Genomic DNA, 25,352 nt, shown 5'->3' with positions numbered 1-25,352 from the left:
TTTTTTTATTATGAATGATCTGTCTGGCTGTCTTGCTGTCGGTCTGGATTATGAATGACTCAGACATGGGGTAGCCCTACCCTGGCTAGAAAAAAAATTTGAAATGAAACAAGTTTGAATATTTTCAATTTCAGTTCAGTTAATATATATGTGTGTGTGGGTGTATCTAACCGTTCGAATTAATTTAATTAATTAAAAAAAAACAAAAGTTGTTGTTTTTCAGAGGCAACGAGATAAATTGGCAAATTTGATACGACAAAGTCGTAAGTTGGCAAATAAAGTAATTTTCTATGGCCATTACATTCCCATATAATTGTAGATATTCAAGTATACTTACCTCAATTTCTTTTTAGAAAATGCATGCATTCCATAGGTGATTATCATTATTTGGCTTCCCCAATCTAAAATAAAACTGCAAGAAATTTGGATCTGAATTTGGTAAATCCCCCGGGCCAGAAGTGCATTATACCCCGCTATAATTACTTTGATGACATTAAAATATTCGTGAATAGATTCATATTTTCTTACGAAATAAATAAAAAATGGAAAATTTTTTTTTGCAAGCAGACTAAGAAAGTCAAAATAAATTGTCATATTTTTATTTATTTAAAATATTCTATATTAGAAACATTAAAAAAAATATATATTTATGCCGGTTTTGCTCTAATGAGCATTTCGACATATTTAAATGAATATTGATAAGTATTTTTCCAATGAAACCATGCAATGCCATCTGAATTTATATTCTCTCCTTTTCTATATGGTCCAAATAGACGACTGTAAAGACAAATTACGAAAATAAATTGAAAAACAAAAAATAATATGTAATTGAAAATGATTGTTATACCTGTACGAACAGTTACCGAACCACCAAGCCCCTTTCCAAACCTTGGCACAATTACTATTTGCGTTATCATTATCCTCATCGAACGTAGTAAACTTCATACCTTTGTGATATGCTAAGGAATCACCAGCAGTGCCACTGTATTTGCCTAGTACCTTGAGTTCATATTTCTCGGCTTCATTTCCGATTTGGAAGCCATCATAGAGTGCATAACGTTCCTCACCCTCCCAATCTCTTAAAATCACTTTAAGTTCGATGTTTGGAACGGCTGTCGTCAATTCATGCAATCTGTCTAGGCCAATAAAGAATTCGATGTGAGGTGGATTACCGAAACCAACTTTATACTCATTCCAACCACGGTAAAAATCGACAGAGCCGTCCATGCGTCTGGCAATTGTTGTCCAATTTCGTAAAGTGTCAAGGTTTTTTCTAGAAAAAAAAAACAATTTGAAACCCAACTTCGATTAGCAGACAACTCCGAAATGATGCAGATTCTTGACAGCGAATGATAATGGAAAATGTGATCGGTGAACCGACATCAATCAATCCATACACATGTCATTTGCCAAACTAGTCAAAATTTCATTTCAATCAGATTGATTTAACATCTATATGGATCTTACAAAATTATGTGAATCTGGACGGATTTGAGGAAACTGAGGAAAACTATTCGGTATGCTGCATTTCAAAGGCACGTAAATCCCCATGAACATGCAGAACAGCATCAAGTCTTAATACAAATACAGAAAAACCACAACATTTCTGAAAGCCACAATGTCCTCAGCGAACAAATGTATAAAAGAGGTTGTCAGAAATGCTTCGAGGTACAAAACATTCAATTATAGTAACTTCTGTACATTGTACAAACTTGTGTGCCGGTCGGCGAAACTTTGTGTGCACCAATTTACATTAAATTGGACGAAAATATATATGGGAGCTATATCTAAATCGGAACCGATTTTCACGAATCTTAGCAAATATCATTCTGGACCTAATTCAGTACCCAGTGCCAAATTTCTTGCAAATCGAAAGATATATAGGGACTTTGGTGTCAGTTGGTCCAAAGGAAACTCTATACTAATAGGAGGGTAAAGTGATTGACTGACTGACTTAACGATTCATCAGCGCACAGACGAAACTTCTGAAGCTAGAATCTTGAAATTTTGGGTGAGAGTCACTCTTGGTCCAAATGTGACAGGTAAGGCTGGGTTTTTGGAAATTCGTACTAGAACGGTAAGAAAAGTACTAAATAGTACAAAATGTGATACCATTTGTATTTGGCGAACCGGTAGAGCTAGAACTCTGAAATTTGGATTGGTGGTCGTAGGTGGAGTGTAGGATGGATGTACCAAATGGTTTTTGGAAATTCGTACTATTACTATCCAAAAAGTACGAAAATGTACTAAATTTGGTACAATTTCGTAGCATGTGAACGGATTGCGCTTAAAACAGGTTGAGAAGTAGGGTCGATTTAAAGGGGTGGCTTTGAAATCGTGTACTCATGTATAAGAAAAGTACTATATGGTACTATATTTGGTGCAAATTTATTTTGGAGGTACAGCTGGAATCCTGGAATATAAAATTAAAATTACCGCCGGAGCGTATTAATGGGGTATGTACGTAGTTTTGGAAATTTTTTTTACTGATGTGTACGAAAAGTACTTAATCGTACAATAATTGGTACAATTTGGATTTGGATGAACCGGTGGGGCGAAACCAATGAAATTTGGAGTCAGGATCACTGTAGAGGTGTAGGAGGATTGGGGTCAGGATTCCGTTTAAGCAATTTATATTAATAGGTACTAAATGGTATTAAATTTGGTACAATTTGAATTTTAGACGAACCAATAGAGCTAGAATCATGAAATTTGGAGTCAAGTTTTAAAAATTTTTACTACTGCGTACTAAATTTGGTACATTTTGAATTGTGGGTGGACCGATTGAATTGGAATCCTTAAACTTGGATTTAAGATCGCTGTGGGGGTTTGGTTTGGGTTAAATAGGAAGTTTTGGAAATTCGAACTACTGTGTACTAAATTTGGTACAGTTTTAATTGTGGTTGAACCGCTAGAATTGCAATCCTAAAACATGGATTTAAATCACTGTGGGGGTGTAGGAATTAGGTACTATTGTGTACTAAATTTGGTACAATTTCAATTGTTGGTAAACTGATATAATTGGAATCCTGATACTTGGATTTAAGATCACTGTGGGGATGTAGGTTTGGGTTAAATAGGAAGTTTTGGAAATTCGTACTACTTTGTACTAAATTTGGTATAAATTGAATTGTGAATGAACCGATATATTTGGAATTCTACAACTTGGATTTAGGATACCTGTGGGGATATGGGTTTGGGTTAAGTAGGAAGTATTGGAAATTCGTACTATTGTGTACTAAATTTGGTACAATTTAAATTGTGGTTGAACCATATACTTGGAATGTATGATCGGGATATGCACTAAGTTTTGTTGGATGATTGAGGTTGTGTGGATAGCTTAGTTTTTCTGACATATGCAGTTTTCTGTGAAAATAAAATGATATGTTAATACATGTTTAAATATATCCCACATTCTTCGATATGGACTAGTAGTGAGGACTTTAAAATTAGTTTAAAGTTAGTTTAAAACAATCATTTTCCTAGAGGGAAATGTCATCTCCATCGGACAGGCGTTGCTTACGAGTATTGGTGCACTATTCGCATGAAATCACCCGAGAAATATATTTTTAACAGAATTATGTATTACAGAAGATTTGATCGTTGGGATATTTTACGATAAGAGCCTAAATTCCCACATGGAACTCTGATAAGACAAACTATATTATTAAAACAAATAGTTTATTATACCCTTCAACACACTGTGGTACAGGGTATTACGGCTCTGTGCATATGTTTGTAACAGGCAAAAGGAGAATATGCATAGAATCACTTTTTGAGCCGATTTATGCATGTCCGTCCGTCTATCCGACTGTTGATGTTAAATTGTAAACAAAGTACAGGCCCCATTTATAGTCCGATTTGGATGAAATTTGGCACAAGTCACTTATTTAGCCAAAGAATGAACCCTATTGAAATTGGAGAAATCCTGTTCAGATTTAGGTATAGATCCCATAAATATATTTCCTCCGATTTTAGGTAAATGGTGCACCAAAATCCCTGCAAATCTTTTGATTTGCACGAATTTTGGCATAGAGTACTGAATTGAGTTTAGAATGATGTGAGCTGAGTTTCGTGAAAATCGGTGCAGATTTAGATATAGCTCCCATATATATTTTCGTTCGATTTAAGGTAAATGGTGCACTAAAGATCCATAGCTAAGCCGATTGACGAAGGGTTTCATATAGTCGGCCCAGTCCGAGTTTACTACTTTCCTTACTGGTTGATAAGTATTGTGTGTATTTGAGATTAGGCTAAGCAAGAGTAGTTTAAGTAGTACCTAAGGACAAATATTTAATAATAAAATCAGGGTCTTATAACCTCTCAAAAGGAAAGGTCTCTGGTGTCGTGTCTCATTTATTTATAATCAAAAAGAGTTGCGGCTTTCGGGTACTGTATATTTATCAGGAACTATATTCACACTTTTGGTCAGTATTAGCTGCATAATTAACATAAAATCGGTCGAAAAGAAATGTGGCAACTATATCTAAATATGAACGGATTGCAACAAAACAGAAGTAGTTTGGAATCGGTTATACCCATTTATGGCAGATATGTATATCTAAATCTATTCACAATTCACTTTACCCGTACTGACCCTACCGATTTATACTGATAATTTATATGATTTCATACATACCTCCTCCTGACCTCCTCGTTCATGGTGGCACTCACATTCGAAACGATCTGTAGTATATTCTTCACATCGATTTCTTGTTGTCGTTGTCTGGAAATAAAAATGTTTAATTAATAGACTCCATAGGATATTCGAACAAACCTAAATTGAAATAAATATGCCTAAGGCATTTTGAGGATTGATATTCGATTCCTGTAATATTCCCAGGTGTTCGAATTATAAATGTGTGGTCTTTAAATGGCAAACCACAGCTATCTACGATAGGATGACATCGAACCAAATCGCATGACGGCAGCCCTTGGGGTGCAGATACGGAAACCTTGTTGACCTCATACAAAGCGATGAGGAAGTCTGTGGCTAACTATGCAGTACCAGTGTTCTTTGTGAATGTAAGTGATACGCAGTGGAAGAATAATCAGCCAGAATACTGGGTGTCTTCTTATGACACACTCTTCCATGGGAGACGACATGTATTGACATAGAATTGTATTCTGATCATGCACACATATAATGTATTGGATCAATATTTCGAGGTGAATCAAACGGAGTAACACATTTAATATACATTGGTCTCTACAAATACTTTCATACATACCTCTCCATCAGGGTGACTTTCATCGATGATATTTGCTGCGCTATGTTTGCCATGTTACCTTCCAGTTCCTCTTGCCTGGAAATAAAACAAATGTTATTAATCGTCAACATATTTTAGAGTAGGTGGGTGGGAACACCCTTAGTGTCCTAAGGAATTTTATTGCGGGGTGGGGTACCTTACCTTTTGGCCAATTCATCAATTCTGAAATAAAATAGAAGAATAAAATCGGGAGCATTCATAATTTTATTCACTAAATTTTCATTTCCGAATACTTACTTTTGAGTCACATCCAACCGATTGGAGTTTAGTTTATTGATTTCGCTATTCATTCTAGTCATTTCGCTGTGCATTTCCTTCGTTTCGCTGTGCATTTCCATCGTTTCATTGTTCATGTTCTTCGACTCCACCAGTAGGTCATTCACCTTTAGAAATAAATTCTTCCACAGAAGCAGTTGATATTCGTCTTCATAGGGATTCTAAAATGTTGATTGTAAATTAAATTTTATTTAAATATTTCGAATTCTAGATTCTGGAATTATAATTACATAATATTCTTCAGAGGTAGTGGTGTCTTCGTCGGAGATGATAGTGGTATTTTCGGGAATGGTTGTGTCGTCTTTGGAGACCATAGTGGTGTCGTTCTTGAGGAGGGTACTGACGGTTGAGGCAACGATGTTGTCGTCTGCCTTATTTCCGATTATTATTTGTAATACAATAAATACGAATAAAAGAATTGCTTTGATTTTCATTTTGACTATTCTGTCCCGATCGAGGTTCTGATACAAACTGATAAGTTGCGGCAATTCGAACATTGCTTGTTGACTTCTTGGCAGGCAGGCTTATCAGAAACAATGTTTATTCATAAGGTTAACCGGCAAGCCTTAGTCTTCTCTTGCTGTCAACTTTTTAATCACGAAATACAAAGCCGAACAGGATGCAAATTTCAAATATATTTCAAAAAAGCGTATTGATAAGAATGTACACGAATGTTTTGTTTCGAATAAAAATATTTTTTGTCTATTAATTCTTCAAACAATACATTTGAATGTCAATGAATACTTTGACTTCGCCTCCTCCTTAACCTTATGAATAAACCTTGATCTTGATGAGAAACAAATATTCGGCAAAAATAAAGACAACACAATTTTCTTTTTATATACCCTCTACCATAGTATGGAGGGTATATTAATTTTGCTTTTCCGTTTGTAACGCATCAAAATAATCATTTCCGACCCATATAAATTCTTGATCAGCGTAAAATTCTAAGACGATGTAAGCATGTCCGTCTGTCTGTTGCAATCAATCTAGCGTCTAAACGAATTGAGATAGAGCCCCAAAATGTTCGAAGATGGGCTATATCGGTCCACGTTTAGGCATAGCTCCCATATAAGGGTACACCCCAATTGTCGGTATTTTGAGGTTCTTGAGCTTGTTGTTCAACCGAATTCGCTGAAATTAGGTACTTTGAGTTCTTATTGTGTAGCAAATCTTCCCACAAAAAAATTAAAAATATAGGTCAATTTTTTCGGACAGCCCCCATATAACGGTGCCCCTCAATTTTCCGTATTTTGGGGTTCTTGAGCACGTTTTTCAACCGACTTCGCTGAAATTTGCTACATTGGGTTCTTCTTGGGTATTAAATTTCTCCCCAAAAAATTATAAATATAGGTCCACTTTTGCTGGTAGCCCTCATATAACGGTACCTCCTAATTTGATTTGGTATTTTTTCCACCGAATTGGCTGTAATGTAGTATTTTCAGTTCTTAATATGTACCAAATCTATCCACAAAAAATTATAAATATTAGTAAATAGAATAGATCGTAAGGTTCGATAATGTACTATATATGAACTATATCCTGGATCTAGGCCTAGCCCCTGTGTGGGACGTCCAGAAGGAGTGGACCGATATTCCACATCTTCGAACTTGAACTAAGTTTGGAAGAAATACTAAGATGGGCAAAGTGTGGATGAAATCAAAATTTTCTGAAATGGATTTGGTCCAAAGAAATGGACCAATATTTCGATGAGGCACATTTTGACCGTGTCAAAGTGTATACACCCTCATTAGTAATAAGGCTGAAGGTATAATTATCCATTAAAATTTTTTGAAATTTGTATTATGGTTTGTAGAAATGTCGGTATAGGTACACTTTTTGGTATTTTCCCTATATTTCCATTTCAAGTACCTATCAGTATATCTATGGTGGATGGTATCCAAAGTTCGGCCCGGCCGAACTTACCGCTTTTTCACTTGTTTTCTATTAATAAATTTAGTTTTCTCCATTTTTTTTCCAACGTATACACACAAATGATTGGGTGTACAAATGAATTTTTTCAATCCCAGTGGAATAAAGTTAATCTTGTTCGAAAATTGTTTGTCTCCCAATTATCGGCATGACATGTTCAAATTTTTGGCAAGTGTTTAAAGTTAATTTTTTTGATCCGTTATATACCGAATGTTGAACAGTTAAATGACAAAGCTGCAACTACCATAAAATACGGATTTGTCCGAACACTAATCTGTTTCAACTCAAATGGGGGTTTCTGACTGTGATGAGGAGTGAAATCTATATTTTTGACATTGTTCAGGACTCCTCACTCTGCTATAAATAAATGCAGCCAGCATACCTGAGTCGCAGAATAATTTTAATTTTACACGAAATTTGACACAGCATACTGAATTGAGTCTAGAATGAGATGTGTAATGTTTCCTGAAAATTGTCCGACTTTAAGACCCAAAGTTAGTTAGGCCGATTGCCACACAATTTTGCACAAAGTACTAAAGTTTGTATAACATTTAACATGTGTCCAGGTTTGGTGAAATCAGTTCGGTTTTAGATATAGCTCCCATATATATATTTTCTTCCGATTTTAAATAAATGTTGCACCAAAGATTCAAATTTGGGTCGATTGACACAATATTTTGCACAACGTCCTTGCCTCTATGAGGACTATAACCTAACAATACCCATTGGAGAGACTCAACATCCAACCGATATCGAATATAAGTGTTTTAAAATCCATTGCCATTCTGATTATGTATTGGAAATTAAACAGTAAGTTTTAGCGGATTTTCTTAGAAGAAAAATCATAATTATGTTTCATTATGTTTGTTGTTGTTGTTTATACCCTTCACCACTCTGTGGTACAGGGTATTATGTCTTTGTGCATATGTTTGTAACAGGCAAAAGGAAACGAGATAGACACATGGTTCCTTTTGAGAATATGCATAGAATCACTTTTTAAGTCGATTTATGCATGTCCGTCCGTCTGTCCGTCTGTCTGTCTGTCCATGTATTTTTGTGAACAAAGTACAGGTCGCATTTATGATCCGATTTGGATGAAATTTGGCATAGGTCACTTATTTGGCCCAAGGACGAACCCTATTGAAATTGGGAAAAATCGGTTCAGATTTAGATATAGCTCCCATATATATATTTAACCGATTTAATGTAAACGGTCCCTATAAATCTTTCGATTTGCACGAAATTTGGTACAGCCTAATCATTTAGGTCCAGAATGATGCCTGCCAAATTTCGTGAAAATCGGTCCAGATTTAGATATAGCTCCCATATATAGTTTCGTCCGATTTCATGTAAATGGTGCCCCAAAGTCCCTATATATCCTTCGATTTGCATAAAATTTGGCATAACGTACTGAATTAAGCCTAGAGTGATGTCTGCCAAGTTTCAAGAAAATCGGTCCAGATTTAGATATAGCTCCCATATATAGTTTCGTCCGATTTCATGTAAATTGTGCCCCAAAGTCCCTATATATTTCTCGATTTGCACGAAATTTGGCATAACGTACTGAATTGAGCCTAGAATGATGTCTGCCAAGTTTCGTGAAAATCGGTCCAGATTTAGATATAGCTCCCATATATAGTTTCGTCCGATTTCATGTAAATGGTGCACCAAAGTCCCTATATATCTTTCGATTTGCACGAAATTTGGCATAACGTACTGAATTAAGCCTAGAGTGATGTCTGCCAAGTTTCAAGAAAATCGGTCCAGATTTAGATATAGCTCCCATATATAGTTTCGTCCGATTTCAGGTAAATGGTGCCCAAAAGTCCTTATATATATTTCGATTTGCACCAAAAGTGGCATTACGTACTTAATTGAGCCTACAATGGTGTCTGCCAAGTTTTGAGAAAATCGGTCCAGATTTAGATATAGCTCCCATGTATAGTTTCGTCCGATTTCATGTAAATGGTGCACCAAAGTCCCTATATATCTTTCGATTTGCACGAAATTTGGCATAACGTACTGAATTAAGCCTAGAGTGATGTCTGCCAAGTTTCAAGAAAATCGGTCCAGATTTAGATATAGCTCCCATATATAGTTTTGACCGATTTCATGTAAATGGTGCCCCAAAGTCCCTATATATCTTTCGATTTGCACGAAATTTGGTACAGCCTAATCATTTAGGTCTAGAATGATGTCTGCCAAGTTTCGTGAAAATCGGTCCAGATTTAGATATAGCTCCCATATATAGTTTCGTCCGATTTCATGTAAATAGTGCCTCAAAGTCCTTATATATCCTTCGATTTGCACGAAATTTGTCATAACGTACTGAATTGAGCCTAAAATGATGCTAAGTTTCGTGAAAATCGGTCCAGATTTAGATATAGCTCCCTTTTATTATAGATTGATTTTAAGTAATTGACGTACTAAGGAACCAATAGAAACAAAACGTTCTGAAATTAGTATAACCTAACCTGTGACAAGTTTGTTTGAAATCGCTTAATATTTGGATAGAGCTTCCATATATATTTTCGACCGATTTCAAGTAAATTGGGCATCAGACTCCTCATGTTAGTCAGATTGACATCAAATTGTGCACAACGCACAAAATTGAGCATACAATTACGTAGTTGCGTTTTCTAGAAGTACAGACATAGCCCAACGGACTTATTTATATTTGTTTGAAGTCGATTAACATACTTTATGGATAGATCTAGGTAGATTCACATTTAGATAAATATTACTTTTTTTCATCCAATTACATGTTAATAGTCCTGTTTAATATACCCATAGTGGTGAAGGGTATCATATAGTCGGCCCCGTCCGACTTTACTACTTTCCTTACTGGTTTTTTTTTTTGTAATCTTTACAGGAATGCACCATTTCTTTTTATGTAGACCAAGGAGCAGAATGGCAGACGGAATATTCTTGGAGGATTCTTGGCAAAAATTTTCTCACCCAGATCTTTGGGCCTTCCTTCGTTTCCCCAGAATTTTCGCTGACCTCTTCCAAAAGCATAGTATATTTATTTCGATCTTGCAGTTTAGTTTTGGCGTTCACTTGAATATAACGAAAAAGAACATAACGTTTCAACACCAAAATTCACAATCATCATAACAAAACAATGTATTGACAAAACAATAAATAACACTTTCATATTTGTACACGCACAAGCTCGTGTATGCACCACAACACTAAATTGAATAAAAATTACAACAAATTATCGCAAATAATTTGTCTTATTTTTAGTTTGACTTCATATTATTTTGGGGGAAAATCCAAAATTTACACGCCTAGCTAACACCAATAACCATAGCGATTTTCTAGCTTGACCTCTTTTTATATGGCCAAAACCACGCAACATTTTCCCTCCTTTCTACGTTTTCGCCACATTTTCCGACGTTTATTTATTTTATTTTGATGTACACCCAAACCTATTACACATTCCCAGAGTTGTATAGATGCACGTTACGTGACTATCGCCACTAACTGTGCTATCAGTTTTGGCAACTGTTCATATGCAACTCACTTCGGAGCTTACCGTATCCGGCTCATTTTTTCCTGACCGGCAGCAAGCAAGCATATCAAGTCGGAAAGTTGCTGCCGGTATTGTTATAGAATTTAATTTAAATTAAATAAGCATGCAACAACTATCTGGCACATTTCTTCGAATCAGCCCAAGTTTCGTCGTTTAATGTGACTAAGTTCCTATCATCATTCTTCATAGCAGGGTTTGAGAGCGATTTAACCGTTGCCCACCGTTAACTGACACCGGTACCGATGTTGCAACTCTTCAGATGTTCCAATCATTTATTTCGCGTGTGCTCCACGACGAATCTGCTGATTTCCAACGTGAGTTCCCTGAGCTAGACCAATAGCCTCTGCTGGTAAATTAGGTCTCATCTTTGGTATTCGGTATAATTTTAACGGCTGCATCCGCAATGATGTCCCGCAATTTCTGCCTTTCTGCTACCAGTGCATCAGAATGAATGGAAAGTTCTCTAAAGCGCTGGAATTCTTGGCGTTCAGGGATGATGAAATCGGTGGGTGGCGATGGAGAAATGACGGGCTGTCAGCTGATACCATTTATCGGACCGGGCGGGAAAATGGTTATATCTAGCGAACTGCAAACAGGTCGATTTTTTTATATCAATAGCCAATGTAAATTTAAAACAAACAAAAAACCAGTAAGGAAAGTAGTAAAGTCGGACGGGGCCGACTATATGATACCCTTCACCACTATGGGTATATTAAACAGGACTATTAACATGAAATTGGATGAAATAAAATATGTGGTATTTATCTAAATGTGAATCTACCTAGATCTATCCATTAAGTATGTAAAATAGACTTCAAACAAATATAAATAGTTCATCCGTTGGGCTATGTCTGTACTTCTAGAAAACGCAACTAATTCTATGCTCAATTTTGTACGTTGTGCAAAATTTGATGTCAATATGACTAAAATGAGGAGTTTGATGTCCAATTTACTTGAAATCGGGAATCGGAAAATATATATGGAAGCTCTATCCAAATATTAAGCGATTTCAAACAAACTTTTCACAGGTTAGGTTATACTAATTTCAGAAAGTTTTGTTCCTATTGGTTCCTTTGTGCGTCAATTACTTAAAATCAATCCATAAAAAAGGGGAGCTATATCTAAATCTGGACCGATTTTCACGAAACAACGCAGACATCACTCCAGGCTCAATTCAGTACGTTATGCCAAATTTCGTGCACCATTTACATGAAATCGGGCTGAATTCAGTACGTTATGCCAAATTTCGTGCACCATATACATGAAATCGGGAGCTATATCTAAATCTTGACCTATTTTCACGAAACTCGGCAGACAGCGTTCTAGACTCAATTCAGTACGTTATGCCAAATTTCTTGCAAATCGTAAGATATATGGGGACTATGGGGCACCATTTACATGAAATCGGGCGAAACTATATATGGGAGCTATATCTAAATCTGGAGCGATTTTCACGAAACTTGGCAGACATCGTTCTATACTCAATTCAGTACGTTATGCCAAATTTCGTGCAAATCGAAAGATATATGGGGACTATGGGGCACCATTTACATGAAATCGGACGAAAATATATATGGGAGCTATATCTAAATCTGGACCGATTTTCACGAAACTTGGCAGACATCGTTCTAGACTCAATTCAGTACGTTACGCCAAATTTCGTGCAAATCAAAAGATAAATAGGGACTTTGGGACACCATTTACATGAAATCGGACGAAACTATATATGGGAGCTATATCTAAATCTGGACCGATTTTCACGAAACTTGGCAGACATCATTCTAGACCTAAATGATTAGGATGTACTAAATTTCGTGCAAATCGAAAGATATATAGGGACCGTTTACATTAAATCGGTTAAATATATATATGGGAGCTATATCTAAATCTGAACCGATTTTTCCCAATTTCAATAGGGTTCGTCCTTGGGCCAAATAAGTGACCTATGCCAAATTTCATCCAATTCGGATCATAAATGCGACCTGTACTTTGTTTACAATTTAACATGGACAGACAGACAGACGGACGGACGGACATGCATAAATCGACTTAGAAAGTGATTCTATGCATATTCTCAAAAGGAACCATGTGTCTATCTCGTTTCCTTTTGCCTGTTACAAACATATGCACAAAGACATAATACCCTGTACCACAGTGTGGTGAAGGGTATAATTAAGTAAGTATACTTAATTTTTTGTTTGAACTTTTGAACTTTTTTTGAATGTACCTGAATTCCATACGTGAATTTCATTGTTTGGATTCCCCATTCTAAAACAAACGTGTAACAAATTTGGATTTGAATTCGTTAAACCCCTTGGGCCAGAAGTATTTTATACCCCGCTGCAATTACTTTGATTACATCAAAATATTCTTGAAAAAATTCATCTTTTCTTACGAAATATATAGAAAAATGGAAATATGTTTTTCTTGCAAGTAGACTGAGAAAGTCAAAATAAATTGTCATATTTTTATTTATTTATTTAAAATATTCAATATTAGATACATTAAGACATATATAATTATTCCGGTTTTGCTCTAATGAGCATTTCGGCATATTTTAATGAATAAGTATACGTATTTTTCCAATGAAACCATAAAATGCCCCCTGCTGTTTCATCCTCCCCATATTTATATGGTCCAAATAGATGACTGCAAAGAAATGTTACGAAAATAAATTCAAAACAAAACAAAAAAATATGTAATCGAAAATGATTGTTATACCTCAGGGAACAACTATCAAACCACCAAGCCCCTTTCCAACTCTCGGCACAATTACCATAATCTATTTTATCATTATCCTCATCGAAGGTAGAAAACTTCATACCTTTCTGATATTCCAAGGAATCACCAGCAGTGCCACTGTATTTGCCCAGTACCTTGAGTTGATATTTCTCGGCTTCATTTCCGATGTTAAAGCCATCATAGAGGGCGTAACGTTCCACACCATACGAATCTCTTAAAATCACTTTAAGTTCGATGTTTGGAACGGCTGTCGTCAATTCATGCAATTTATCTAGGCCAATGAAGAATTCGCCGTGAGGTGGATTACCGAAACCCTCTTTATAGGCTCGCCAGTTCCTGGTAAAATTGACATAGCCGTTCATGCGCCTGACAATTGTTGTCCAATTTCGTAAAGTCTCAATATGTTTTCTAGGAAAATTAAATCAAAAATAAATGTTGCTTCATTAGAAAACGGCATAGGCATGTCATGCTGATTCTTGCAGATCATTGAAAAATGGGCGAAAAACCAGACGAACAATTGAAACGAAAATGGGAAACAGATTAACTTCCCTGCCATGCGAAGTTTTCAATGGCATGAGACGAGCAATAATTTCTGAATAACTCCCCTTTAACTCCCTCTTGGTAAAGCGAGATAGTCTGGCAATTTTCCAGAGTCAAGTTCAAGTCAAAATAATCATTTCTTTGCCATTCGTATATGATAACATCAAATACTATGTGCGACGGACAGACGGACGGACATGCATAATTCGACTCAAAAAACGATTCTCTGTATATATCCTCAAAGGTAACCATGGCTCCTAGTCGTTACCTTTTGTCTGCTACAAACATAGGAGCAAAGACATATCCAGTACCGTTCAGCGTGGTGAAGGGTATGCGAATAGAATGGTAAAAATGTATGAAAATAAAGGTGTCTGAATCCAAAGATGAGCATAACAATACAAGTATCTATGCGTCATACAGTTAGCCTTTACTGGGACTGTTGATATACATGGATCGGCATAGTCGATTGATACTTGCGTGATTGCTTGTAAATTGTTTCATACATACATGTGGTCTCTGTTGATCCAGGACAAGTGCTCCAGTACTTGTTTTATACTCTTTTCCTGATCCTGTTGCCTGCAAAATAAAATAGACATGGAATTTAATGGACGACCTGGTACTTGCGAATAATATTCCGAAGACGTTCATGAAAATTGAGTTCGAAGGAATTCGAAGAAATCGTTTAGTTTAGTGTATCTCCCATATGGTCATATATCACGTACCTTTGGGTTAAATCATCAATTCTGAAATTAAATTAGAAAAGAGAAAAAACTCATTTATTTAACAATTTTTGGTGGTGCAAAATTTCGTATCAATCCGACCAATACCAGGAATTTGTGTGCACCATTTACCTAAAATCGGATAAAAGCTATTTCTAAATCTGAACCAATTTCAACTAAACTTGCCACAGTTTGATTTATTATTAACTTCAGTAGATTGTACAAATTGTGTGCCAGCCGGACAAACTGTGGGTCTCTAGTGCACCCTTTACTTGAAATCAGACGAAGCTATTTATGGTAGGTATATCTAAATTTGAACCGATTTTCACGAAACTTAACACACATGATAAAAGACTCATTTCAGTACGATATGCCAAATTTCGTACAAATCGGGAGATATATTGGGACTTTCGTTCACTATTTACATAAAATCCGACGAAACCATATATGGTAGGTATATCTAAATTTGAAGCGATTTTCCCCAATTTCATTAGGGTTCATCGTTGGTCCATATAAGTGAGCTGTGACAAATTTCATTTAAATCGAATTATAAATGCGATCTGTACTTTGTTTACAATTTAATACCAACAGACGGACGGACGGACATGCATAAATCCATTCAGAAACTGATTCTATGCATATTCTCAAAAGAGACCATGGATCTATGTCGTTTCCTTTTGCCTGTTACAAACACATGCACAAAGACATAATACCCTGTACCACAGTGTGGTGAAGGGTATAAAAATAGTTGGTCATGTTGGGCGCCATTTATATAAGTCTGCATTTTAAGGATTTGTTTTTCTCTACAGCATAGACATTTTCATGTTTCTAATAGCTTAAAATATTTGATGTTGGTTCTACAGGCGTGATATCATTTTTTGTTTTGTGTCATCGATGACAAATATAATGTTGGGCGCCATTTGTGTAAATCAATTTTCTGTAGAGCACAGTTATGCCAGTTCTCCAGGTAAGATATATAATCTGTTGCCATGTCCTGCAAAGTCCCCAATCGTAAGTGGCAAGCAACCTTTTCAGAATATATCGGCTTGAACTAACTCTTGAAAAAGTTAGAAAAGTAGATCTTCCAGAGTCAAGTTTTAACCAAAATTTATTTACCATAAGTACCACAAGGAATCCCAGAAAAAGTGTCTAACTAAGATCGGATTCTAGTCAGAGTCTAAGTTAGCAACACCACTATTTTGCCGACACTATTCGAACTTTTATAATCGAAGAAGACTATCTAGGTTCTGGTTATTTGTAATTAGCTCGAAATATTCACCTGAGACCCCCTTAGGTATATATATATATCCACTTCCTGCAAAAAATGATTAAATCGGCGGACAATGCCATACATTTCCCACTAATAAATGGTTAATTTTCTATAAAAACAACAAACCGGGATTCAGCAAAATCAAAAATTAAATGCCACTTCATTTTCTGATACTGCTTCCAGATAAGGCTACCGAACAATTTTCAATATTTTGAAGTCTTTGGCTGAATTTTAGCAACGCTTTGACTGTAATATTGTATAAATGGTTCTTCAAGCCTGAATAGTCAAATATACGTACACCTAGTGCCCCTAAACCCTTAAAGTACATTGGTCTCTTAAAATAGTTTCATACATACCTCTCCATCAAGGTGACATTCATCGATGACATTTGTTGCTGCACTATTTTTGCCACGTTCCCTTCCTGTTCCTCTTGCCTGTAAATAAAACAAATGTGATTAATCGTCAACATATTCGAATAAAATGTTGATATTGAATATTCTATCCCGATCGAGGTTCTAATGCAAACTGATGGGTGGTGACATTGCGAACATTACATGTTGACTTCGTGGCAGGCTTATCAGAAACAAATATTCCACAAAAATAAAAACAACGCATTTTTTTTGTGTCCCCTCCACCAAAGAACGGAGGCTTTCATTTCAATAATCAGACCTGCCAGAATACTGGGTATCTTCTCATGTCACCAGCGGCCCATCTTCATGATGAGACGACATACATTTAATCTGATCATATTTGGATCTTCGATCAATATTTCGAGATGATGCAAACGGAGTGACACATTTAATATACACTGGTCTCTGTAAATACTTTTATACATACCTCTCCATCAAGGTGACATTCATCGATGACATTTGTTGCTCCACTATTTTTGCCACGTTCCCTTCCAGTTCCTCTTGCCTGAAAATAAAACAAATGTGATTAATCGTCAACATATTCGAATAAAATGTTGATATTGAATATTCTATCCCGATCGAGGTTCTAATGCAAACTGATGGGTGGTGACATTGCGAACATTACATGTTACTTCGTGGCAGGCTTATCAGAAACAAATATTCCAAAAAAAAAAAACAACGCAAATATTGTTTGGTGTCCCCTCCACCATAGAACGGAGGCTTTCATTTCAATAATCAGACCTGCCAGAATACTGGGTGTCTTCTCATGTCACCAGCGGGCCATCTTCATGATGAGACAACATACATTTATTCTGATCATGGATGTATATAATCTACTTGGATTTCCGATCAATATTTCGAGGTGATGCAAACGGAGTGACACATTTAATAGACACTGGTCTCTGTAAATACTTTTATACATACCTCTCCATCAAGGTGACATTCATCGATGACATTTGTTGCTCTACTATTTTTGCCATGTTCCCTTCCAGTTCCTCTTGCCTGAAAATAAAACAAATGTGATTAATCGTCAACATATTCATAACTATGGGTCTTAATATCGGAAGAAATTATATACGGGAGCTATATCTAAACTACACAAATCCTTCTAGACTCAATTTAGAAGGCTATGTCAAATTTCGTGCAAATCGAATGATATATAGGAACTTTGTTGCACCATTTACATAAAATCGGACGAAAATATATATGGGAGCTATATCTAAATCTGAATTGTTTTTTCCCTAAACCCTTAAAGTACATTGGTCTCTTAAAATAGTTTTAATACATACCTCTCCATCAGGGTGACATTCATCGATGACATTTGTTGCTCCACTATTTTTGCCACGTTCCCTTCCAGTTCCCCTTGCCTGGAAATAAAACAAATGTGATTAATCGTCAACTTATTCGAATAAAATTTTGATATTGAATACTCAAATCATTTTAAGGATTGGATATTTTTGGTTTCTTTATAGTTGGAAGTTTTTGAGGATAGGATGGGTGGATGTGGTTCGATTTTTGGAACACCCTTAGTGTCCTAAGAAAGTTTATCGTGGGGTAGAGTATCTTACCTTTTGGTCAAATCATCAATTCTGAAATAAAATAGGAGAATCAAATCAAGATAATTTAAAATTTAATTCACTTAATTTTCGGTTCCAAATACTTACTTCTGAGTCACATCCAACAGATTGGTGTTTAGTTTATTCATTTCGCTGTGCATTTCCTTCGTTTCGTTGTACATTTTCTTCGTTTCACTGTTCATGTTCTTCGACTCCACCAATAGGTCATTCACTTTTAGAAATAAATCACTCCACAGAAACAGTTGTTGTTCGTCTTCATAGGGATTCTAAAATGTTGATTGTAAATTTATTGAAATATTTCTAATTCTAGATTCTAAAATTATAATTACATAATATTCTTCAGTGGTAGTGGTGTCGTCGTCGGAGATGATAGTGGTGTTTTCGGGGATGGCTGTGTCGTCATTGGTGGCCGTTGTGGTGTCGTTCTTGAGGAGGGTACTGACGGTGGAGGCAACGACATTGTCGTCTGCCTTATTTCCAATTAGTATTTGTAATACAATTAATACGAATAAAAGAATTGCTTTGATTTTCATTTTGATTATTCTATCCCGATCGAGGTTCGAATGCAAACTGATGAGTTGAGGCAATTCGAACATTGCTTGTTGACTTATTGGCAGGCAGGCTTATCAGAAACAAAGTTTATTCATAAGGTTAACCGGCAAGCCTTAGTCTTCGCTTGCTGTCAACTTTTTAATCGCGAAATACAAAGCAGAACAGGATACAAATTCCAAATATATTTCAACAAAGCCTATTGATAAGATTGTACACGAATATTTTGTTTCGAATAAAAATACTGTTTGTTTATTTATTCTTCAAACAAGAAAGTCAATGAAGATTTTGAATTCGCCTTCTTGTTAATCGTATGAGTAAACATTGATCAGAAACAAATATTCCGCAAAAATAAAAACAACACAATTTTCTTTTTTTATTTATTTTATTTTGTTTTTATGTATCCCCTCCACCCGAAGGTAGTGTGTCAATTTGTTATTCCGTTTGCAACACCTCGTCGTAGCACCCATAAAGTATAAAATTCTTATTATACCCTTCACCACACTGTGGTACAGGGTATTATTATTCTTTGTGCATATAGGCCAAAGGAAACGAGATGGACCCATGGTTCCTGTTGAGAATATGCTTAGAATCACTTTCTGAGACGATATCTGCATGTCCGTCTGGCGGTGCATATTAAATTGTAAACAAAGTACAGGTCGCATTTATGATTCGATTTGGCTGAAATTTGGCACAGCTCATTTGTTTGGCCCAAGGACGAACCCTATTGAAATTCAAGAAAATCGGTTCAGATTTAGATATAGCTCCCATATATAATTCGTCCGATTTAAGGTAAATGGTGCACCAAAGTCCCTATATATCTTACAATTTGCACGAAATTTGGCATAGAGTACTGAATTAGGTCCATAATGAAGTGTGTTAAGTTTCGTGAAAATCGGTTTATATTTAGATATAGCTCTCATATATATTTTCGTCCGATTTAATGGAAATGGTGCACCAAAGTTCCTATATATCTTTCGATTTTCAGGAAATTTGGCACAGCGTACTGAATTGAGTCTAGAATGATGTGTGCAAAGTTACGTAAAAATCGGTTCAGATTTAGATATAGCTCCCATATATATTTTCGTTGGATTTTAGATAAACGGTGCATCGAGTGACACGAAATTCTGCACAACCTATCGAATTGAAACTAGAATGACGTTATTGCGTATTGTTGCAACTGGTGCAGATGCAGACGCAGCTTTCAGAAATAGATTTCAAACGGGTGTCTAATTGAGATTAAATTTTGAAGAGTGTGGCCTACCGAATAGCGTGTATCAAGTTTGCTCTAATTCGAACTAGAAAGCCATAAAGATCACATATTCCAGTTCGTTCAATTTCATGTCATTGTTCCTTCGAAATGGCGACATTTGTTAGGAGACATATCTAGAATATACCCAAAGTGGTGAAGGGTATCATATAATCGGCCCAGTCCGACTTTACTACTTTCCTTAGTGTTTTTTTTTCTTTGTATTCCCTCCACCAAAAGGTAGTGTTTCAATTTGTTATTCCCTTTGCAACAACCTCGAAGGATCCTTCGTAGACCCTATAAAGTATAAAATTCTTATTGCCATTTAAATTTTTTACCCCTCAATATCCCTCCTCCAATGGCAAATTATTGCCACTTCGATGCAAAAAATACATTTAAAATCTTCAAAAATACGACAAATTGAGATCTACCAGTATATGTGAGGCCATGTCAAATCATGGACCTTCAAGAACCTTTTGGTACAAAATTACAGCCACAGAGATGTGAAAATGCAGTCGAAGCCTTCAAAGTACCGAATAATAGGCGGGACACACACTTAAACCAACATTTAAAATTGTCGGTAGTGAGATGTGACACCCCCTGAGAAGCTGAAAAATCCAATTACAGCCAATTGGATGGAATATCGTGTCCAATCACCCCGCCAAAACAACGAATAATGTAGAGTACCATTGTATGGGGGCTACCCGGAAATTTCCGATAATATTGAGAATTTTTGGTAGAGAGATTTTCTACTCAAAAATCATTCAAAATATAAAATTGCCAACAATTTGGTTGAAGCTCAACCTCAAACTCCTCAAAATATCAAAATTTGCGAAGCAGTGTTATACAGGGGTGTGGGCTACTCTAAAAAGTAAACCAATTATGATAATTTTTAGCAGGAAGATATTCCAAATTTCAGCTCCTTCTAATGAGAAACGGTCTGGGAGATTTTGCTTGTTACTTGAGAATATCAATTAAGAACCAATTCTATTAAAAAATGTGCCCAAAAACATTTCAAAATACCGAATATCGGGGATACCGCTCTATGGAGGCCATCCTAAAAAGTGGATCAATATTAAAATAGATTTTGTTGGAAGATTTTCTACCCAAAATACCAAATTACAGCTGAAAAACGTGCCCAAAATCCTCAAAAAAATAACCCCGAATATTGTGGGAGGTCCTGTTGTATGGGGGCAATACCAAAATGTGATCTGATATATCCCATTTCCAATACCAAACATCCTACGACCAGTAGCAATATATGTGCAAAATATCAAAACTCTATCTTAAATATTGCTCCGGCTCCATCGAGATTTGAACAGACGGACATGACTAAATCCACATGGAATTTTATTCTGATCAGGAATATATATGCATACTTAGGATAGGATCGGAAATAAGTATATCAAGATGTTGGCAAATGGAATGAGATATTTAATATACACTCCATGTTGTAGGGGAGGGCATAAAAAAACTTATTTACTCCATTGGTTTATCATCCATCCATGGGAGGGCGAAAACAAGACTCTTCGATCGAATTGCAGCTGCCCATTGATGGATGACCAACCCATATTATTATGGAATACGAATTTTTAACTGGGAAAATATTTTCTTCTATAAATATTTGTTTGTTGTACAACATTTGTTGTTGGCTTTTTTTGCAATCTCAGAATTTATGCCTTGGTTCTTATCATTGCACAACAACAACAACTACAACAGCGACCACAATTAAGAATGACTTCAAATTTTAAAAATTCTCAAGGTCAAGTCATTTTGTTTTCTTTCCTTATTTGTTTGATCTATACATTTTTGGTATTAGGTGTGTTCGGCAATATTTTTTACAACATTATGGAGAATATTTTTGTCCAACTAAGCGTATCAATTAAGGTGACCTTTCGGAACTTCTTAAAAATATGTCCCCTTTTGATTACTTGTTCTTCCATTATCAATGAATCTTCAAAGGGAATTCTTTTGTTGTGTACATTTTAGGTATAAGGTGTGTTCCGCAATATTATCACTAACATTATGGTGATTTTTTTTTTTTGGATATAATTAACCCTATAGCGTTTCATATAAGGGGACCTTTTGGGACTTCTTTAAATATTTTCCTCTTTTTTGCTCACTTTTTCTTCAATTATCAATGAATCTTCAGGCAACATTTTTTTGTTGTGTACATTTTAGGTATAAGGTGTGTTCGGCAATATTTTCTATGGCATTATGGGGAATATTTTTGTGGAATATATTAACCCTCTAACGCTTCATTTAAGGGGGATCTTTTGGGTCTTCTTTCCAAGATTTACATTTTTTGGTCAATTCTCATTTAATCGAGGCAGGAATTGTTGTGATCTATTAATTTTGGGTATTGGGTGTGTTCCGTAATATTATTACTAATATTATGCTTAATATTTCTGTGGAACATATTAACCCTCTAGCGTATCATTTAAGACGACTTTACGGAACTTCTTTAAAATATTTCCCCTTTTGATTACTTGTTCTTCAATTATCAATGAATCTTCAAAGGGAATTCTTTTGTTGTGTACATTTTAGGTATAAGGTGTGTTCGGCAATATTATTACTAACATTATGGTGAATATTTTTGTGGACATAATTAACCCTGTAGCGTTTCAATTAATGGGGACCTTTTGGGTCTTCTGTCCACGATTTACATTTTTTGATCAATTCTCATTTAAACGAGACGGGAAATGTTGTGATCTATTAATTTTGGGTATTGGGTATGTTCCGCAATTTTATTACTAACATTATGGTGAATATTTTTGTAGACATAATTAACCCTGTAGCGTTTCATTTAAGGGGACCTTTTTGGGACTTCTTTAAATATTTTCCTGTTTTTTGTTCACTTTTTCTTCAATTATCAATGAATCTGCAAGGGAAATTCTTTTGTTGTGTACATTTTAGATATAAGGTGTGTTCGGCGATATTCCTACTAACATTAGGCTTAATATTTTTGTGGAACACATTAACCCTCTAGCCCTTCATAAAAGGGGACTTTTTGGGTCTTCTTTCCAAGTTTTCTTTTTTTTTAGACAATTCTCAATAAAGCGGGGCAGTAATTTTTGTGATCTATACATTTTTAGGTATTAGGTGTGTGATTTAAGGGTCCACTCCCCACAGAGCGGCATCTCTCATTATTCGGTATTTTGGGGATCTTTATATTTTTTAGGATTCTCATTTGAAAGAAAATCTTTTCTACCAAAAATTATCAATATAGGCTAATGTTTCGGGGTATATCCCATATAAGGGTACCCAAAAAAATATATATTCGGTATTTTGCGGAGCTTGGACACGTTTTTCAACCTAATCAGCTCTAATATGGTATTTTGGGTTCTCATTAGGTAATACATCTTCCTACCAAATATTATCAAAATTGGTTTAATTTTTAGAATAGCCCCCATATAAGGGTATTCCCAAATATTCGGTATTTTGGAGCTTTTGTTTACGTTTTTCCACCTAAACAGCAGCAATTTGGTTTTTTGGGTTCTCGTTGGGTAATACATCTGCCTACCAAAAATTATCAAAATTAATTCAATTTTTAGTATAGCCCCCATATAAGGGTACCCCCAAATATTCGGTATTTTGAAGGATTTTGACACATTATTCAACCAAATTGGCTATAATTTTATATATTTTTGATGATTTTGAGTCGAAAATTTAACTATCAAAAATGATCAGTAACGACCCATGATTTCGGAAAGTATATCCATATAATGGTACACCCACCTTATTCCGTATTTTGGGTGAATTTTTCAATAGGATTTTCTCTAATTTGTTTATTTCAGCTTCTAATGGGGTTTCAAATCTTCCCATCAATAAAAAAAAAATCAATATCGTTCCCCGTTCTGTTATAGCTCCCATATAACCGTACCGATTCATTTTCGGTATTTTAAAGGCTTTGACTGGATTTCCCCCCACCGACATGGCTGAAATTTGTTACAAAGGCTTCCTCAGGGCTTTCAAACATATTTATCGAAATTAGGCAATGTAGGTATCTGATTTAACATAAGATCCCAACCGATTTAAGGAAACCCCACCCATTCTCGATTTAAATTTTTCAAGATTTTCAATGGGCTGGGAAATCAATACCAATGCTTGTTAAGGTTTGTAACTTTGCACATATATATTTGAAGATTTAAAAGAGAAGAAAAATAATTTACAAAAAAATTTTGTTATTGTTTTGTTGTTGTTTTTTGTAATTAAAGAAAAGTCCTTATATTTGATGGCGGGCATGATAACTCCTCACTGGATCATCGGAATCCGAAAATTCCAACGGTGTTAGAAAGAATACATGTCTGGCTCTCGTATGAACTAGGATTATTGACTTCGCTCTAAAATTAAAAAAATGGTGGACCTTTGAAAAAATATTTTTGGAAAATCGCCGATTTTTTACCAAAAACCAAGTTAAAAAATAAGGAAGATCTTCACCGATTGGCTTTATCCTAGTTCATACGAGAGCTATACACTCCCAGAGAAACGTTGCAAAATTTGGAACCGATTGGATTATTAGTTTTTGAGTTATCGTGCCGCGTCATTCGCAAAAAAATGTTTAGAGAAAAACGCGTTTAAAGTTTGAGAAGCCCTTCAGCCGTCACTTGATGCTGACACAATAAATCGGATATATCTTCAAGAGTTCTTGAGATTTTCACTTGAAATTTTGTAGAGACATTCTTTAATCAGTGTAGATTCGAATTATATCAACAAAAATTTTGACCCCGAGAATGGGGGGGTTGGTCCCCTTAAGGCATATTGTGTAGAGCATAAAATGTTCAGCCTATCCGAACTAAATGACGTGTTTACAAGGTTTTCAATATATTTCCAAGGTCCATTAATTTATATACATATATTTTTTTACAAAATGTAATAAAGGTTTTCAAATGTGGCCAATTTCTTTGATTTTTTTATATCAACAGCCAATGAAAATTTTTAATTTTTTACATTTCTTTTAAGTATACTTACCTCAACCTTTTTTGAAAATACCTGAATTCCATAGTTGAATTTCTTTACTTGGCTTCCCCAATCTAAAACAAAACTGCAAGAAATTTGGATCTGAATTTGGTAAACCCCCTGGGCCAGAAGTGCATTATACCCCGCTGTAATTACTTTGATGGCATCAAAATATTCTTGAAAAAAATTCATCCTTTCTTATAAAATAAATAAAAATGGAAATATTTTGTTTCTTGAAAGTAGACTGAGAAAGTCAAAATAAATTGTCATATATTTATTTATTTTCAATATTCAATATTAGAAACATTAACAAATATATAT

At 35.4% G+C, this 25,352-nt stretch overlaps 1 protein-coding gene across 1 annotated transcript; it reads right to left on the bottom strand.

The window, feature by feature from the left end:
• Positions 1-647: 647 nt before the first annotated feature.
• On the bottom strand, positions 648-18,807 carry LOC133338509 (angiopoietin-2-like). Its single transcript, XM_061546676.1, has 16 exons — positions 18,604-18,807; positions 18,362-18,540; positions 18,266-18,286; positions 17,987-18,064; positions 17,622-17,699; positions 17,125-17,202; positions 16,644-16,721; positions 15,021-15,041; positions 13,793-14,166; positions 5,777-5,913; positions 5,508-5,707; positions 5,412-5,432; positions 5,232-5,306; positions 4,640-4,726; positions 848-1,273; positions 648-777 (listed from the first exon to the last, which is right to left on the bottom strand). Exons 1-16 carry the CDS (start codon positions 18,805-18,807, stop codon positions 648-650), a joined length of 2,187 nt encoding a protein of 728 aa, XP_061402660.1.
• Positions 18,808-25,352: the final 6,545 nt, after the last annotated feature.

Source organism: Musca vetustissima, unplaced genomic scaffold (genome assembly GCF_032173495.1).
Source record: "Musca vetustissima isolate MV318-11 ecotype Yass unplaced genomic scaffold, APGP_CSIRO_Mvet_v1 utg15782, whole genome shotgun sequence".
Lineage (NCBI taxonomy): Eukaryota > Metazoa > Arthropoda > Insecta > Diptera > Muscidae > Musca > Musca vetustissima.
This window is presented reverse-complemented; position numbering and strand designations above follow the sequence as displayed.